The sequence below is a fragment of the Convolutriloba macropyga genome, chromosome 3, assembly GCF_964194025.1.
Source record: "Convolutriloba macropyga chromosome 3, txConMacr16.3, whole genome shotgun sequence".
NCBI classification, from domain to species: domain Eukaryota; kingdom Metazoa; phylum Xenacoelomorpha; order Acoela; family Convolutidae; genus Convolutriloba; species Convolutriloba macropyga.
In genome coordinates this window covers 3,436,955-3,457,014 of record NC_134470.1, presented here as the reverse complement: position 1 = coordinate 3,457,014, position 20,060 = coordinate 3,436,955, and the positions used below count along the sequence as shown (strand labels likewise).

General features: G+C 36.0%; 1 protein-coding gene across 1 annotated transcript in view; it reads right to left on the bottom strand.

The window, feature by feature from the left end:
• Positions 1-20,060, bottom strand: part of LOC142335880 (uncharacterized) — a 42,269-nt gene that overhangs the window by 11,059 nt on the left and 11,150 nt on the right. Inside the window, exons 9-11 of the mRNA XM_075384227.1 lie at positions 19,759-20,040; positions 19,061-19,266; positions 18,749-18,955 (exon numbers count right to left, since the gene is read on the bottom strand). Of these exons, the coding sequence (XP_075240342.1) occupies positions 18,749-18,955; positions 19,061-19,266; positions 19,759-20,040 (695 nt within the window). The remainder of the gene's footprint in view (positions 1-18,748; positions 18,956-19,060; positions 19,267-19,758; positions 20,041-20,060) is intronic.

The window sequence follows — 20,060 nt, the reverse complement described above, 5'->3', positions numbered from 1 at the left end:
GTACTTAAACCTTTATGTCTACCAGCAGTAGCTATTTTTACAAATTCTTTAGAACTAGAAATTTCTTCACAAGAGTCATCAAAAATAAGTAAATACTTTGTTCCATTATTAGGTAAATTTTGTATCAACTCAAAATCAACACCTTGAACGAACTCAATGTTTTTTATATTTTTTGACATTAGTCCGTAAAGAGATTGATAGTGTTGATAAAAATAGTAAATTTTGTCAAATTCTGGTTGAAAAGTTCCAAAAACTAACCAATCATGGATGAGTTGGGATTTCCCAGATCCACTTGGTCCAACCAATGAAATAAAAACTCGTTCCTTCGTGGAAATTATTTTGTTCATAAATTTGGAGAAGGTAAAATATATCCAACTGTACTCGACAAAATGGCAATCCAAACTGTTGTCTCCTCACAAGTCTCAGCTAATGTAATTCTTACGATACAACAAGCTAAAATCAATAGTATGACAAAGAACTGGGACAAAAAAACTACTAAAGACCGGTTACACGTCTGTCCAAAACATTTCCAAGATTGACGTTCTTGATTATTGTCATCAAAGACAAAATTACCTAATTGAAGCCCCTTATCATTGTGATCAGTCATTTATACTCTATCTTCTTCCCTAGGGATAAAGGAACTGTGCAACTGAATTGAAACGTAAACAACGAAAAAAATGCCAAAAATTAAAAAAAAGATAAGTGAACTAAACATAACACACAACCAAATTATTGTTCCCTCAGATGAATCAGTGAGAAAAAGCATCAAAATTGAAAAAAGTACCAAAGTTAGGAACAAGACTATGAAAGAATAATAAAGTATGGGAACACAGTATTTGTAGATATTTTTTGACCAACTCAATCTCTTATACTAATTTCAGAGGAAAAAAATTACAAATAAAAATGATAAATTACAATCACAAATACAAACATTAAATATTATCAAAAAAATTTAAAGTCCATATCCCATAAACGTAAGCCTTCTTTTCTGCACAATGAAGAGTCTTCTTGTGTCGATAGGGGTAGTTGCTGCAATTCCATTCAACATCCTTGTTTTCTAATAGTTTGGAAGCCTTCGGACAACCAAGATCATCAAGATTTTCCACATCCTTACGCAAGTAGGGTGATAAAATTTTGCATTTTTCAAGTCCTTTAGCAAAGTACTCTGTTGTTGGTGAGCAATGTTGATGTATAATAAAAGCCAACTCAGAAAAATCAAGCTTTCCATGGTTCCAATTTATACCGTGCATATTTTTTGTATTCCATTTTACTTGAAAAGTCGGCTTGTAGTCTTTAGGTGGGAGAAAACTGTATCCAAGTACAATTCCGTTCTTAAAGATTCCCAACTCTTTGATAATTTTTCCTTGTAAGCATTCAATATCTAGTACAACGAGAGGCATTCTTTCCTCTGGGATGATTTCTCAAAAAATGATCAACAGTCTAGCATTTTGAAAATACGTGGATGACAAATTTTTATAAAGATACAAAAGAACAGACCAGTAATGTGACCCATGAGACATGAGCTCGGAAATTGAGGTAACATGTAACAATAACCCGGTCCTTGGTTTGTAGTTGCTTTAACCGCTCCAGCAGAATCGTGTAAAATTGCATGTAAACGAAACACTTTCGATCTTGCTAGGAAAAAGTCCAGAATTGAATTAACGTATCCAATAAGTCCTCCGTGGGGGAAGTTTTGGTCAATTTCCTCCAAATTAATGTTTTGATCCCAAATTTTACATGCAGCCAGGAAACAGTTTTTTCGTTTTTCGTTGTTGGGAAACATTGGAAAAATACTACTGTAACAATTAAAAATGTTTAGAAGTGTGACAATATCCATCAATTGTTTTCTTTATTTATCTAAAGTGATACTGGTCTTTTTGAAAGTCTCTACATAAGAAAGAAGGTCAGGAAGATGTTCCAATAATTTTTTGTATTCCTCCTTTTTTAGTTCAATTTTTGTCAAAAAACTCGACTGAACTCCGTTCCAACGATGTTGTGAAATGGAAATTTCGTGTTTATCAGATTGATATATTAAAGTAGTGCGTCGTAATCCGTTATGAATAACCCACTTTAGTTCTGAAAAATTGGACTCACTGTCAAGTTTATCAATTTTGGGAAAATTTAGAGCTTCAAGAACTGTATAAGAAGACTTTTTTAGTTCGTAGTGAAGTCTAACGTGGAATACTTTAGATTTATTTCTTAGACTCAGAAAAATATTTCTGCAGGAACCAATATTCCAACTCATTTTCAGTTTGAAAAAAAAAATGATTCAAATAGTATGAATTAAAAAGACAAATACATTATAAAATTACACATTTATTGAAATGTACATTGTTGAATATTAGAAAAGTCCTTCAGATTTTGTATCAACTCCTTGAATTCATCCAGAGTGTAGCTGACATAAGTCACTTGTTTGAACTCGTTGTTCTCCTTTCGACAAAAAAGTCGAATTTGTATATAAGTTGAAACTGGGTTCTCCTTGATGTATTGGAGGAAAGTAACATAGAGTCTGCGATTTCGTCCAATGCTAATCTCTCTCACTTTGTGACACTGTTCCAGCACATGTTCCATTCCTATGTTTTTGTCGAATTGGGGTTGGTTTTCTCTCATCTCCAGTTCTCCATTGAGAAGATCCTCCTTGAGGAAGCAGAATTTCTTAAACTCATAGTCTCCAATTCGCAGTTGCTGGTACTTTTCAAAAGTCCCAGAATTGTCTTTTCTAAAGACTTGGAAGGTTGGTTCAGTATAAAGTTGTCCGTTTCTTGAAATCTGGGACATAGTAAATCTCCCAAATCTTTTTGAATTGGAACCAAAGTCCATATAAAAAGGAACCGAATCAGTCCCTGGTTTTGGTGAAGATTGAGTGTACATTGAAGGAGCACTCGAAAGAAAAGGTGATACTTTAGAGAGAGACATTTCAACAAATTGAGCTTAGAGTGAAAGAGAAAATAAATGATGTATTTGTACGCAATTCCTCTCAATAACTTAAAATTTCCTTTTATGGTAATGACGTCATGTATACCCATAAAAGGTATGCTAAATGACGCTATTTCCTTATAGGGTAATCTACTCGGAAATCTTGAGGTTCGCAAATTTTTTAACCAAATTTCAAACGGATCCTGGTGTTTAGCTCGTCTGTGTTGCATTAAAGAAAAATAGTGCTTGAAATATTTTGAACAAGTATAACAACGAATTTTTTAGCCTTCTGTTTCTTGAACTGTATCATTTCGAAAATGGGTTTTTATGGAAACAGAACTTGTTACCTCTAAAAATAGAAATTACGTTACCGTAATTCTTGTTTCCATATATAGGTTCTATAGTGTTATCCCGATATAGAAATGGCAGCAATTATGTGTCAGGTTTTACCTCAATTTTACAGAGATTATAATGTCAAGACATTATTCATTTGTATCAGTTAAGGAGTATAAACCTTATCTACTCACTAAAAAATACTCCGTTGCTACTCATAATGACAACTTTTGTCCATTAAAGACCTGTCACTACCACATTATTCTCATTTCATCCTCAGTGAAAGAGATACTAGAGAAAATGGAAAATTTGTCTTATGTTTATCAAACAGTTGATTGCTTGTACACACTCTATAAACATCAGTTCTTTGGTTCCATTATAGAAGAGTCAGGAGAGGTCTTTACTCAGTTAACCCGAGCGGTAGAGCACAACTTGGAGAATAAGTACGTGGAAAAATTGCCCAGTATCTCCAAAAAACGATTGAGTAGAAAGAAGTTCAAGCGTCACCTTCTACGCGCTGAGCAAAGAAATGCGAGTACTCAAACCCCTGGATCATCTTTTCTAGATAGGGTGCATTCCCTTAGAAATTCAAAGTATGAGAGTGAACTTATAAAGATTGTTGATTGTTTGTTAGATGGACATGGCATAATTGATAATCCTCTTTTGTATCTTGAAATTAGAAAATAAAGTATATAATTTCTTGCTTGTGATTTGTATTTACCTTTATAATTTAAATTAACTTATGTTAAAAATCAATTTTTCAAAAACTTTTCTTAAAAATCGAAAATTCAAACAACTTTTTTATTAAATATCGAAAAATTTTCCAAACTTTTCTCTTAAAAATCGAAAACTTTTTCAAGAATTTCTGTTTAATATCGAGTTTTGAATTGAAAAAGTTTTCTTAAATGTCGAAAAAATTTTCAAAAACTGTCATTTAAAAACTTCCTTTTACGGTATGATTTTGCGCAAATAAAAGAAATTTTCTTTACATTTTAAAATGACAACTTTCGAACTTGTTTTGTTTCAATAAATATCAATTTTTAAAACAAAGATTTTTATTAAAAATCGAAAAAGTAATTTAGTTTTTTTCTTAAAAATCAATTTTTAAACGATCGTTTTTGTTAAGAAACAGAATTTTTATCAAAGTGTTCCTAAAATTTTGACAAAAAAAATTGCTGTGTTTTTTTCAACATAGCTTGCATAGTGTTTGTAGTAAAGAAAAAGTTCAACTTAAAAAGAAATGAATTAAAACAAAAGTATAAATACATCACAAAGAATTCAAGTATAAAATATACAATATCAAACTTATTCAAAAAGAGTTCTCACAACGTGATCTGGCAAGTTTTGAATTTCATTGCCAAATGGACGGACTCTTTCAACAATTGTTGGCGGTTCTGTAGGTCCAACACTAATGGGAGTTATCGGAGCCTCATCAGTCAGCACAATGGGGTTGTGAGCTGTTCCGTCCTCTATGGAGGGGGTTGTCATTGACGGTGTGGTTGACATATCAGTCGAACCATAATATTGAGCTGGATCGAAGTTTTCCAGATCCTTAAATGACCACGTGGTGCTAGTATCGACACTCAGTTCGCTTTGTTCACTGCTGCCAGCATTGCTCACTATCTGGAGAAGGCTGTTTTGCGGTTCTGGACTGGATACTTGACTTGTCTCGGGTGTATTGAACCAGTTGTTGGGAATCTGTCCTTCCTCCCATGGAAATGTGTACTGAATGCTTCCAGCAACGTAGTTGTCGGGAAAATCTGTTCCGTTAACGTGAGGGTAGTGATGCCCACTGACCACAGCAACTTCGTGACCCATTGCGTGAGTTCCAAGCAGATTCTCCGTGACTGGAACCTGCCCCTGATGATATGTGTCAAACTGTTGTCGCTGGTGCTCAATGTGCCACACTGTGATAGGTAGGGTTACAACGGACTCGTAGAGACCATTCGATAGGTCTCTGATGTTGATCCGAGCAGTCTCCTCTGTGAAAGAAACTGAGTAGAGAAGGCTGTTGTTCTGCACTGTAAATTCCATTTCTCAATGAGCTGAGATTAGATGACAGTTTATAGTAGTTGAGACAGAGGTGATGTTGATTTTAGAGAATAGAAAGCAAGTGATGCCGGGAGAATTTTTCAGCTCTATTTATACTAAACTCCAACCAATGAGAACAAAGTTTCCAAAAAGGGTAAAGTTAAGCCGAAAAAGTGACGTTATTTTCCAGAAAAGGAAATGTCTCAGTTGTAAAGTTACCAAAGAAGGAATCAACTCATAGAAAATCTAACATTACTATCCGAAACCCGTAAGCTCAAAACTGAATAGTGACCAAAAAAGGTACTTTTTACACGTGTTATCCTAGTTAACAGCCAAAGATGGATAAGTTAGAGGAAATGAGTTGACGTAATTGATCAAAAAAGTCAACCTTTGATAAATTCTCTCCATCTCGTTAAATCTCAAATCGATCTCGGAAAATGTTCCAAATTTGGAACTAAATTTTTGTATATAAATGTTGGGGAGTCGTATTCCAAATCGTAGTCTTATCCCCTCTGCATTGTAGTCCTTGTAATAATGAAAGAACAGCGCACTCTGCAGAGATGAAGTAATTGTTACTGGTTCAGGAATTGGGATATAATTAGATTGAGACAAATTTCTGTACTGTTCCATTATCTCTGGGACAGAATTCAATATGAAGAGCATTTCATACTTGTTGATGTGTAGTTCTGACGATAAATCGAAAGATTGTTTTGTTATGTAGTCATCATACTCGAATTTTTTTATAGAAAAGGTTGCATATTCAAATCCTTTACTAAATCGGATAATTCTGTTGTTTTGAGTAAAAACGTCCAAAAAATTGTACAAGAAATAAGAGTCAACATCAATTTCGTCTACTCTGTAAGCATCAGCGATTCCTTCCTTTCTTTTGTAAATTTTTTCCAAAAGTTGTAAGTGATTTTTGATCAACATTTTTCACAAATGAATACGGTATCAAGTAAAACTCTGTTAATATAAAAGAAAATTAAAATAGAAAAAGCAATGCATAAAATGAAATCGTTTATCTTGAGAGTTAGATTTCTAAAGCTGAAGTCTGATTGGGCGGGAGGTTCTATTACAACAACATTAAGTTGTACAACGTAAACTTGTTCTTCAATAGTAGATGGAAACTTTTTCTTGATCTCTCTCTTGTTGTGTTGGAAGCACATTCATTCACTAGTTTCTATTTTCAGTAAATCTCAATTTGATCTCAGGCAGTAAATTTTATCAATATTTGAGATACAAAATTTTGGACTAAATCTATACAAAATACTGTAACAATCGTGAATTTTTAAAGAATAGTTTTCTTGTTGTAATTTCTTTGGGGAAATAATCTGAATGGAAAAAATCAAGTAAAGTTTAACAAATAAGAGTGAGAAGAAAATGAGAAAAATATGTTTAGTTCGAATTTCTTGCCACGGAATGAATTTGCACATTTAAACTGAAAGCTAGTTAATTATAGGCAGAACTGTCGCAATTAGAATCATATCAATCTTCTAGAATGTTCTGACATGACGCCTGAGTCTAAAAATAGAAATGACGCCATTTCCATATATGGAAGGGATGAGTCATTATCGAGTACCTCAAAGTTACATAGCAGCTTTAAATCATTATACTTTCTGTTTTTTCAGATTCAGTTGCTTCGCAATTTACCTGAATTATACTCAATTCATATTGAACTAACATAACAATGCCTGCTCTCGATAGAAATCTCCCAGTGAAATGCACAAAGTGTGAAAAAATGGTGGTGAAGAAAAATATGGCAAGACACAAACAGTCTTGTGATAGTGGGACTTTATCATGTCCCAAATGTCCCAATTACTATACTCAGAAGAAGGAAGACTTGAATTATCACCTTGCCAAGCATCACGCCCCAAAAGATGTTAAGCTTAGTACTGTGTGTACTGTGTCCTTGGAAGAGTTCCCAAGTTTTTATTCTCTTCAACAACACAAGAGGAGAAAGCATGGAACTTCGACAAAAGTTGGGACCAAATCGAGTGAAAAGCTCAAAGAAGTCCTAGAATCAGAGGAGCTAGACCAGAACAACGAGCAATTGCAGCAGGAACTTAGTGCTTGCCAGCACTTTTTTGATGATAAGGAAATGGAGAATGGGAGACATCGAGTGTTTAACTTCAAGTTGTCCAAGCTCGATCCCAATGAGATCAACGAGAAATTAAAAGAAGCTTTCGCAAAATTAAATTGTGCTGCCGAAGTGAATCTAGCTCTTGGTTTTATCCTGCGCAATGTGGGCACAGATGAGTATCGATACTTTTATGCGCATGAGAACAACACTTTCTTTGAAAAATCTCATTTGCTCTGCTCAAAAGGTGACTTGATCTCTGTTCAAGACAGAGTAGAGAAAATGGATCTAGTGGAGACGTGCGCACAGGAGAGGGAAAATACAAAGTGGCGATTTGCTTTGACTACTAACGTAACAATATTTTGCGCTCTCCTAAAAAACATTCCAATGGGATGTATCGATGCTGTTCTTCCTGAACAGTTACTTAGACGACCAGATGTAAATTGTCTTGTATCGAATGGCTACGGCGAGACCTACAAAGATTATCTTTGCCTGTTCAGAGCTATAGCTGTTCACTTGTACGGATCATCTGAGTTGGAAACGAATGCAGCAAATTTGTTTAGTGCTTTTCTTCATGAATCCGGACATGATGCAATCAACTTCAGGGGAGTATCAATCGATCATCTCGTGTTTGTTGAAAATGCGATAAAGCATAACATCTTTATATATGATATTGATATAGAAGGAGAATTTGTTGGAGAATTTGCAAGAAGAAGTGTTGAAATGTACGAAAGGAACATTAATTTACTGCGATACAACAACCATATATGCTACGTGGATGATATTAACACATTCTTTAAACGATTCCGTTGCCCCAGTTGCGATACATTTATAAAGTACGTAAGTAATTTTAACCGTCATGTAAAATCCTGCAAAGACAGAGTACAGCATATTTATCCAAAGAGTGTGTATGCTCTGCGAGAAACTTTGTTTGATAAACTCGATGCATTCGGAATCTCCTACAACCATGATCAAAAATTGTTCAAAAACTTGGCTAATTTTGACTTTGAATCTATCTGCGTTCCCACTGAAGAGCTAAAAGATACAAATACTACTCGGAAATCTTGAGGTTCGCAAATTTTTTAACCAGAATTTCAAACGGATCCTGGTGTTTAGCTCGTCTGTGTTGCATTAAAGAAAAATAGTGCTTGAAATATTTTGAACAAGTATAATAACGAATTTTTTAGCCTTCTGTTTCTTGAACTGTATCATTTCGAAAATGGGTTTTTATGGAAACAGAACTTGTTACCTCTAAAAATAGAAATTACGTTACCGTAATTCTTGTTTCCATATATAGGTTCTATAGTGTTATCCCGATATAGAAATGGCAGCAATTATGTGTCAGGTTTTACCTCAATTTTACAGAGATTATAATGTCAAGACATTATTCATTTGTATCAGTTAAGGAGTATAAACCTTATCTACTCACTAAAAAATACTCCGTTGCTACTCATAATGACAACTTTTGTCCATTAAAGACCTGTCACTACCACATTATTCTCATTTCATCCTCAGTGAAAGAGATACTAGAGAAAATGGAAAATTTGTCTTATGTTTATCAAACAGTTGATTGCTTGTACACACTCTATAAACATCAGTTCTTTGGTTCCATTATAGAAGAGTCAGGAGAGGTCTTTACTCAGTTAACCCGAGCGGTAGAGCACAACTTGGAGAATAAGTACGTGGAAAAATTGCCCAGTATCTCCAAAAAACGATTGAGTAGAAAGAAGTTCAAGCGTCACCTTCTACGCGCTGAGCAAAGAAATGCGAGTACTCAAACCCTTGGATCATCTTTTCTAGATAGGGTGCATTCCCTTAGAAATTCAAAGTATGAGAGTGAACTTATAAAGATTGTTGATTGTTTGTTAGATGGACATGGCATAATTGATAATCCTCTTTTGTATCTTGAAATTAGAAAATAAAGTATATAATTTCTTGCTTGTGATTTGTATTTACCTTTATAATTTAAATTAACTTATGTTAAAAATCAATTTTTCAAAAACTTTTCTTAAAAATCGAAAATTCAAACAACTTTTTTATTAAATATCGAAAAATTTTCCAAACTTTTCTCTTAAAAATCGAAAACTTTTTCAAGAATTTCTGTTTAATATCGAGTTTTGAATTGAAAAAGTTTTCTTAAATGTCGAAAAAATTTTCAAAAACTGTCATTTAAAAACTTCCTTTTACGGTATGATTTTGCGCAAATAAAAGAAATTTTCTTTACATTTTAAAATGACAACTTTCGAACTTGTTTTGTTTCAATAAATATCAATTTTTAAAACAAAGATTTTTATTAAAAATCGAAAAAGTAATTTAGTTTTTTTCTTAAAAATCAATTTTTAAACGATCGTTTTTGTTAAGAAACAGAATTTTTATCAAAGTGTTCCTAAAATTTTGACAAAAAAAAATTGCTGTGTTTTTTTCAACATAGCTTGCATAGTGTTTGTAGTAAAGAAAAAGTTCAACTTAAAAAGAAATGAATTAAAACAAAAGTATAAATACATCACAAAGAATTCAAGTATAAAATATACAATATCAAACTTATTCAAAAAGAGTTCTCACAACGTGATCTGGCAAGTTTTGAATTTCATTGCCAAATGGACGGACTCTTTCAACAATTGTTGGCGGTTCTGTAGGTCCAACACTAATGGGAGTTATCGGAGCCTCATCAGTCAGCACAATGGGGTTGTGAGCTGTTCCGTCCTCTATGGAGGGGGTTGTCATTGACGGTGTGGTTGACATATCAGTCGAACCATAATATTGAGCTGGATCGAAGTTTTCCAGATCCTTAAATGACCACGTGGTGCTAGTATCGACACTCAGTTCGCTTTGTTCACTGCTGCCAGCATTGCTCACTATCTGGAGAAGGCTGTTTTGCGGTTCTGGACTGGATACTTGACTTGTCTCGGGTGTATTGAACCAGTTGTTGGGAATCTGTCCTTCCTCCCATGGAAATGTGTACTGAATGCTTCCAGCAACGTAGTTGTCGGGAAAATCTGTTCCGTTAACGTGAGGGTAGTGATGCCCACTGACCACAGCAACTTCGTGACCCATTGCGTGAGTTCCAAGCAGATTCTCCGTGACTGGAACCTGCCCCTGATGATATGTGTCAAACTGTTGTCGCTGGTGCTCAATGTGCCACACTGTGATAGGTAGGGTTACAACGGACTCGTAGAGACCATTCGATAGGTCTCTGATGTTGATCCGAGCAGTCTCCTCTGTGAAAGAAACTGAGTAGAGAAGGCTGTTCTGCACTGTAAATTCCATTTCTCAATGAGCTGAGATTAGATGAGAGTTTATAGTAGTTGAGACAGAGGTGATGTTGATTTTAGAGAATAGAAAGCAAGTGATGCCGGGAGAATTTTTCAGCTCTATTTATACTAAACTCCAACCAATGAGAACAAAGTTTCCAAAAAGGGTAAAGTTAAGCCGAAAAAGTGACGTTATTTTCCAGAAAAGGAAATGTCTCAGTTGTAAAGTTACCAAAGAAGGAATCAACTCATAGAAAATCTAACATTACTATCCGAAACCCGTAAGCTCAAAACTGAATAGTGACCAAAAAAGGTACTTTTTACACGTGTTATCCTAGTTAACAGCCAAAGATGGATAAGTTAGAGGAAATGAGTTGACGTAATTGATCAAAAAAGTCAACCTTTGATAAATTCTCTCCATCTCGTTAAATCTCAAATCGATCTCGGAAAATGTTCCAAATTTGGAACTAAATTTTTGTATATAAATGTTGGGGAGTCGTATTCCAAATCGTAGTCTTATCCCCTCTGCATTGTAGTCCTTGTAATAATGAAAGAACAGCGCACTCTGCAGAGATGAAGTAATTGTTACTGGTTCAGGAATTGGGATACAATTAGATTGAGACAAATTTCTGTACTGTTCCATTATCTCTGGGACAGAATTCAATATGAAGAGCATTTCATACTTGTTGATGTGTAGTTCTGACGATAAATCGAAAGATTGTTTTGTTATGTAGTCATCATACTCGAATTTTTTTATAGAAAAGGTTGCATATTCAAATCCTTTACTAAATCGGATAATTCTGTTGTTTTGAGTAAAAACGTCCAAAAAATTGTACAAGAAATAAGAGTCAACATCAATTTCGTCTACTCTGTAAGCATCAGCGATTCCTTCCTTTCTTTTGTAAATTTTTTCCAAAAGTTGTAAGTGATTTTTGATCAACATTTTTCACAAATGAATACGGTATCAAGTAAAACTCTGTTAATATAAAAGAAAATTAAAATAGAAAAAGCAATGCATAAAATGAAATCGTTTATCTTGAGAGTTAGATTTCTAAAGCTGAAGTCTGATTGGGCGGGAGGTTCTATTACAACAACATTAAGTTGTACAACGTAAACTTGTTCTTCAATAGTAGATGGAAACTTTTTCTTGATCTCTCTCTTGTTGTGTTGGAAGCACATTCATTCACTAGTTTCTATTTTCAGTAAATCTCAATTTGATCTCAGGCAGTAAATTTTATCAATATTTGAGATACAAAATTTTGGACTAAATCTATACAAAATACTGTAACAATCGTGAATTTTTAAAGAATAGTTTTCTTGTTGTAATTTCTTTGGGGAAATAATCTGAATGGAAAAAATCAAGTAAAGTTTAACAAATAAGAGTGAGAAGAAAATGAGAAAAATATGTTTAGTTCGAATTTCTTGCCACGGAATGAATTTGCACATTTAAACTGAAAGCTAGTTAATTATAGGCAGAACTGTCGCAATTAGAATCATATCAATCTTCTAGAATGTTCTGACATGACGCCTGAGTCTAAAAATAGAAATGACGCCATTTCCATATATGGAAGGGATGAGTCATTATCGAGTACCTCAAAGTTACATAGCAGCTTTAAATCATTATACTTTCTGTTTTTTCAGATTCAGTTGCTTCGCAATTTACCTGAATTTTACTCAATTCATATTGAACTAACATAACAATGCCTGCTCTCGATAGAAATCTCCCAGTGAAATGCACAAAGTGTGAAAAAATGGTGGTGAAGAAAAATATGGCAAGACAAACAGTCTTGTGATAGTGGGACTTTATCATGTCCCAAATGTCCCAATTACTATACTCAGAAGAAGGAAGACTTGAATTATCACCTTGCCAAGCATCACGCCCCAAAAGATGTTAAGCTTAGTACTGTGTGTACTGTGTCCTTGGAAGAGTTCCCAAGTTTTTATTCTCTTCAACAACACAAGAGGAGAAAGCATGGAACTTCGACAAAAGTTGGGACCAAATCGAGTGAAAAGCTCAAAGAAGTCCTAGAATCAGAGGAGCTAGACCAGAACAACGAGCAATTGCAGCAGGAACTTAGTGCTTGCCAGCACTTTTTGATGATAAGGAAATGGAGAATGGGAGACATCGAGTGTTTAACTTCAAGTTGTCCAAGCTCGATCCCAATGAGATCAACGAGAAATTAAAAGAAGCTTTCGCAAAATTAAATTGTGCTGCCGAAGTGAATCTAGCTCTTGGTTTTATCCTGCGCAATGTGGGCACAGATGAGTATCGATACTTTTATGCGCATGAGAACAACACTTTCTTTGAAAAATCTCATTTGCTCTGCTCAAAAGGTGACTTGATCTCTGTTCAAGACAGAGTAGAGAAAATGGATCTAGTGGAGACGTGCGCACAGGAGAGGGAAAATACAAAGTGGCGATTTGCTTTGACTACTAACGTAACAATATTTTGCGCTCTCCTAAAAAACATTCCAATGGGATGTATCGATGCTGTTCTTCCTGAACAGTTACTTAGACGACCAGATGTAAATTGTCTTGTATCGAATGGCTACGGCGAGACCTACAAAGATTATCTTTGCCTGTTCAGAGCTATAGCTGTTCACTTGTACGGATCATCTGAGTTGGAAACGAATGCAGCAAATTTGTTTAGTGCTTTTCTTCATGAATCCGGACATGATGCAATCAACTTCAGGGGAGTATCAATCGATCATCTCGTGTTTGTTGAAAATGCGATAAAGCATAACATCTTTATATATGATATTGATATAGAAGAAGGAGAATTTGTTGGAGAACTTGCAAGAAGAAGTGTTGAAATGTACGAAAGGAACATTAATTTACTGCGATACAACAACCATATATGCTACGTGGATGATATTAACACATTCTTTAAACGATTCCGTTGCCCCAGTTGCGATACATTTATAAAGTACGTAAGTAATTTTAACCGTCATGTAAAATCCTGCAAAGACAGAGTACAGCATATTTATCCAAAGAGTGTGTATGCTCTGCGAGAAACTTTGTTTGATAAACTCGATGCATTCGGAATCTCCTACAACCATGATCAAAAATTGTTCAAAAACTTGGCTAATTTTGACTTTGAATCTATCTGCGTTCCCACTGAAGAGCTAAAAGATACAAATACAACTACTTGGATTGGAAAACATGAACCAATATCTGTCTCCATTTCCACCAACTTGATTGGAGAACCTGTGTTTCTTTGCGACAAAGACCCTAAGAACCTGATTGTTTCTTTTGTCGAAGCTCTTGAGGAGTTAGCTAACAAGAGTAAAACCGAAATGCAAACAAAATTTGCATCAATTCAAGAGATAATCAATAGTCGAGTTAAAACCATCTTTGAAAAATTGAACGAAAGGAAAGGTCGAACAAATCCTGCATTTGATTTCGAAGATGAGTGTATTGAGGAGGAGGAGGAAGCTGATATGTCTACTCAGTTCCTACAAATGCAGAAAAATCAACTTTTGGACTTGCAACAACACTTTGAGCGTTATATCAACACATTACCTGTATTTGGATTCAACAGTGGAAAGTACGATTTGAATCTCATCAAATCCTACCTTCCACCTTATCTCATTCATGAACGGGATATTCAACCTACAGTTATCAAAAAGGCAAATCATTTTGTTTCCTTCAAGTTCGGTGACGTGCAGTTCCTTGACATTCTAAATTTCCTTGGAGGAGCTACATCTCTCGATTCATTCCTCAAAGCTTACAAGACCAGCGAGACTAAAGGTTTCTTCCCATATGAATGGTTCGATTCCAAATAAACTTGACGCACCTGTTCTACCCCCCCCCCCCCCCCTATGAATGTTTCTTCAGTAAGCTGAAGGATCACAACCCTTTGGAGAAAGAATTCACTGACTTTACTAAGTTGCTGAACAGTGGACTATCTCAACAAGAAGCTCTGAAAAAATTGAGACTGAAAGAAGTTCCTCCATCTGGGGTCGATAACTACAATTACTTGAAAGTGATTTGGGAGGAAGAGCAAATGTCTACATTTAGAGATTCTGTCAAGTGGTACAACAACAAGGATGTTGTTCCAACACTAGAAGCAATGCAAAAAATGATGGAATTTTATCACAACAAAGGAATCGACAGGTTAAAACTCGGATGTACACTTCCCAATTTAGCAAACATTTGTCTTCACCAGTCAACAAACCACAAATTTTTCCCATTTGTTGAAAGTGACAAGGATTTACATGATAAAATACGCGAGGACATGACTGGTGGACCTTCTATTGTGTTCACAAGAAAGGCAGTAGTTGATCAAACCTTTATCAGGAATTCAGAAAATATTTGTAAATCTATCGTGGGTATTGATGCTAGTCAACTCTACCCCTTTTCAATGTGTCAAGAAATGCCAACAGGAATTTACACACGGTGGGAACTCGACACAAATTCTCAAAAATTCAAAGCTCGAACCAATAAATTTCGAACATTTGAGAACATGGTCATGTCTTATCTCCAATCACAACGCCCGGAATGCATAATTGAAAGCTATTATACGACCGGGAAACAGAAAAAGATTGACTGTTTTAGCGTGGACGGTTTTTGTGCTCATTGTGACACAGTATTCGAAGCAATGGGTTGTTATTTCCATTTTTGCCCATGCCAAGAAGATCGAGCAAGCCTCTCGGAGGAGGAAATGCAGAGAGGAATCAGAAAAAGAGAACATGATGAATTGAGAAGAGACTATTTGAGAAACAAAGGATACAATATTGTTGAAGTCTGGGAGTGTAAATGGTGGGAACGTGTTAAAGAAGAGGAAAATGTTAGAAATCACGTGAGGAAGAACTTTCCCTTCAAACTACCTATGAAGCAAGAGTCTTTTAGCGAAAATAAGAGATGGGAAAATGTTTGGATATGTACAGTGCGATCTCGAAGTTCCAGACGGATTAAAGTACAAGTTCTCTAATTTTCCTCCTATTTTTAAGAACTTTAATGTCAGTCGAGCTGATATTGGAGAATATATGAGAGAGTATGCAATTGAAAACAACCTACTCAAACAACCTCAACGAATGTTGATTTCGAGCTTCAAGTTGGAAAATGGGACAATCATTACACCTTTACTCAACTTTTATCTCAGTCTTGGTCTGAAATGTACAAAGATTTATAGATTTGTACAATACACACCCAAAAAATGCTTCATCAATTTTGTTCAGTCAGTGGTAGATGCTAGAAGAGCGGGTGATGAAAATCCTGACTCTAGCGTTGTGGCTGAGACAATGAAATTGTTGGGTAACAGCTCTTATGGGTATCAAATTATGGACAGAAGTAGACACACAGAGACCAAGTACTTGAATGATGAGAAGACGCACAAAGCAATCAATGGGAAAATGTTTAAGCGTCTGAACAATGTGCCAAAAGAAATTTACGAAGTTGAGCTTGCGAAATCGAAAATTGAGCATCGAGAACCTATAATAGTTGGATTCTTCATACTTCAGTACGCAAAATTACGTATGTTGGAGCTCTACTATAACTTCTTCGACAGATTTTGCGATGTGGATAAATTCGAAGAGTTAGAGATGGATACAGATTCTCTTTATTTAGCGCTAGCGCACGAGAACTTGTATGATTGTATTCGACCTGCTAAAAAGGAAGAATGGGAGACTTTGCGAGAAAAGGACTGTGATGATTCCTTCAGAGCAGATGCCTCACACAACTTTTTCCCTAGAACATGTTGTTGTAAACATAAGAAGCATGATAAACGGGAACCAGGTCTTTTCAAGGAAGAATTCAGATGCACCGAAATGATTTGTCTCTGCAGTAAAACCTATTGTTGCTACGATGCTAAGTCGGACAAGTACAAATTCAGTAGCAAAGGTCTGAACAAAAGAACTCTGGAGGAGACTGGAGATGGACCAATGGAAAAATATCGACGAGTGATGGATGAAATTATCAACATTACTTCGACAAATAGAGGTTTCAGAACAATAAATCATTGTGTTGCTACATATGAACAGACAAAGAAAGGGTTATCCTATTTCTATCCCAAGCGAGTAGTTCTAGCTGACGGTATCCATACCGAACCCCTCAAAGTGTAGAGCTTTTATAATAACTTTTATTATTCTCTAACATGTGATATTTTTATTATTTTGTCTTTGTCAATTTTTATATTTATGCTTTAATTTTTATACCAATTTAATGTAAATGTTCGAGTGATTTTGTGTTTTGATGTGCATAATTTATACTGTGTCTGTTATCTACAACTTTTTCAATTCAATTTTTTCAAAAAAGCTGTCATTTTTAACCAATCAGAAGAGAGTAATTAGAAATTATTGAACAGAACGACGTAAAAATGTACAAAAATCTCAACAATTTTTCAAAAAATACCCCTAATCTTAACATATGTCAACGGATATAAATAATTTTAAAACATGTCGACCGCTATAGCTAATCTTAATACATGTCGACCGCTATAACTAATCTTAATACATGTCAACCGCTATAACTAATCTTAATACATGTCGACCGCTATAACTAATCTTAATACATGTCGACCGCCATAACTAATCTTAATACAAGTCTACCGCTATAACTAATCTTAATACATGTCGTCGGCTATAACTAATCTTAATACATGGCGGCTATACCCAATCTTATTACATGGCGGCTATACATAATCTTAATACATGGCGGCTATACCCAATCTTAATACATGGAGATTCTATTCCTAATCTTAATACATGCAACCTATACCTAATCTTAATACATTAAGACCGCTATACCTAATCTTAATACATGCAAATTCATTCCCTATCTTAATACGTTAGGGAGGACCCAAATCCCGAAAAATACGCTATACCCTATCTTAATACATGGGGGTCCTCACCCCCCCCCCCCCCCCGGGGACTACCACTCACTCTATTACTACTATTCGGGCATTTCAACTGTAAAATTAATGCTACTGAGCACAACAAAGAAACCAAAAGAGAATAAAGAGCGGCATAAACAAATTCGACAAAAAATTTTTCGCTTTTCAGCTTTGCACAAAAGCTGTTTTTGCCGCAAAGCGTTTCAGTGTTTATCAAAAAACGTGAATGACAAAAGGGTCAGACGACGAATAACGAGGAAAATCTCAAACAAATAAACATAACCGACTAACGTCGGGCGAATTGCTCTCAAACGACCGGCGAGCGGTTGGCTTTGTCAGTAGCTAGCCACGGGGGGGGGGGGCTGATGAGAGGGGCAACACTGGGTTGGGGGGGGGAACAGCGCGGTGTGGGATGGAGGCAATGGGGGGTCAACAGGGGGGGGGGGGGTCTCAACCTCTGAGAACCGCCCTTCACACCATAAGTATAAGTCTCCAAAACAGTTTGAGCTGTGAAACAGAGCTGAAAGGCTCTAAGAGCACTTAGTGCCCGCTGGGCGCTACCTGTTTATCCCGTTTTTGAGGACGAAAAGTCAAAAGCGTCAGACGAAAAATCGGTCAAGCGAAAAATCGCATTAAAAAAGACCGACAGGACTAATATAATTGCTACAAACTTCGTTTGAGAGCAATTAAAAATTTGAAATTTGTTAAGTACAAAAGAGTTCCGAAATCCGAAATGTGTCTCCTCCCCCCTGACTATCGCAATAGCTATTCTCATCTTTTGGTTAAAGACATTCTTGGCACAAAACCTGTATTAGGTTGTTCAAAAATGTTAAAAAACATAACCAACAAGCGTCGGAAGGATTGCTCTCAAACGACTAGTGAGAGCTCGAATCTAATAATCTATTGCAGCCGGGTGGGGGGGGGGGGTAAATATATTTACTAAAGGAGCTTTAACAAAACTGCTGACACTTGTAGACGAGAGCGAAATTTAGATCATGCAAAACGAAAAAAGTGAAGGATGTAAAATTCACTGGAAAAGTCAAAACTGTCAAGCAAAAATTTTGCATAAAAAGACCAACATGTTTACAATAATTGCTTCAAACTTCGTTCGAGAGCAATTAACAACTTATTTAATCACGCATGGGGCGGGTGAACGAAAGCGGATCGGCTATCTAACTACTCATTTCTAAATCCTGTTGATAAGTTAGAATTGTTGTCAGTGTTTAACACGAGACTTGTTAAAACCTAGGTCGACCTAATTAACTCATAGCAAAAATCACGAAAAAATGGTGAAACAAGTTCACTTACTTTAGCACTAGTAGCTGTCTGATTTGTTGGTTTACTCTTTGTTTTGTTGAATAGACCCGCTACTGCTCTAGATGCAACACTACCACTGCCACTTGCCTTTCTCTCATTGCTTTCTTTGTCTCCTTTTTGCTGTTGATTTCCACTGACCATGAACTTAGTCTGTTTAGCTGCGGATGATTTCACATTCTGTGACTTGCTCCAAGCAAACTGAAAACACCTTGCCAATTTAACTTAATGGATAAAATCCTAATTTTATTTCGTCGTTTTTTTATTTCGTCGTTAAAACAAGCGTCAAAAGCTGTTCCCACTAACCTGCTTAACCTTGGCAGTACGTGGGGTGGGTGTGGCGGATTTTCTCTTTTTAGTGGCAGTTCCTGTTCCTGTTAGAGTCTTGTCATTGGTTCCGTTACTGTTACCCCCAAGCGGTTGTATTGGCGTCCTTTTCATACCTCCCCCTCCCCCTCCCCCTCCTCCTCCCACTGTTGACATCTTCGTGTTGTGGGACATTATCTTATCGCCTGAAACACGGCAAAAAGTATGTACAAACTTAGTCGCTTTGATCTATAACTATTGATAACTTGTCGGAAAAACAGTTACACGTCTAAAGTTCATACATAAAGTGAAAAATGTCAGCCAGAAATTAGCTTGATGTACGCGATGAATTATTTCTAACTTGTTTCCCTCTCATCAGGGAACAGGGTTATTGCAACTTTTTTCCAACCCTAGTTGCAAAATGTGATTTGGTATGTGTCACATTCATGTATGTGAATAAATCCAGCCTCCAAGTTATGCCCGATTTGTCGCATCCTTACTCAAAATTGAAAGTGAAGTCCTTATTTTAGATTTTAAAATATAGGTTACCCATTATCGTTGTGGAGTAATTATGTTCGTCTCTATTCCCACTGATTGCGGTTTGATTTTAGGAGTGACTAAACAGTGATTGTAAATTACACGCGCTCACTAATCCGTTTGAAGTTCCGCGAAACAAACAGGAAAATCTGGGTCTCTACCTGTGAATGGAGTATGACAACTTGGATTCCTCGGAAGTCCAGGTGTCTTTGGACTAATTGGCTTCAGAATTGTGAAGTCCAGAATCTGTTCAAATTTCTCGCCCTGCAACTCGTGTTGCGAGGATTGAGAGTGGCGATTGACGTTCGAGCCCCTCCGCTTAGAGACTGTGAAGTTACTTGTCATCTCGATATGAGGAAGGTTGTCCATGACTGATCTCTGAAGATTGGTGAAATTGTGGAGCCACTGTTGAGTAGATGGAAGACAATCCGAGAACTCCACTTCTGAAATATTTTGTGCATTG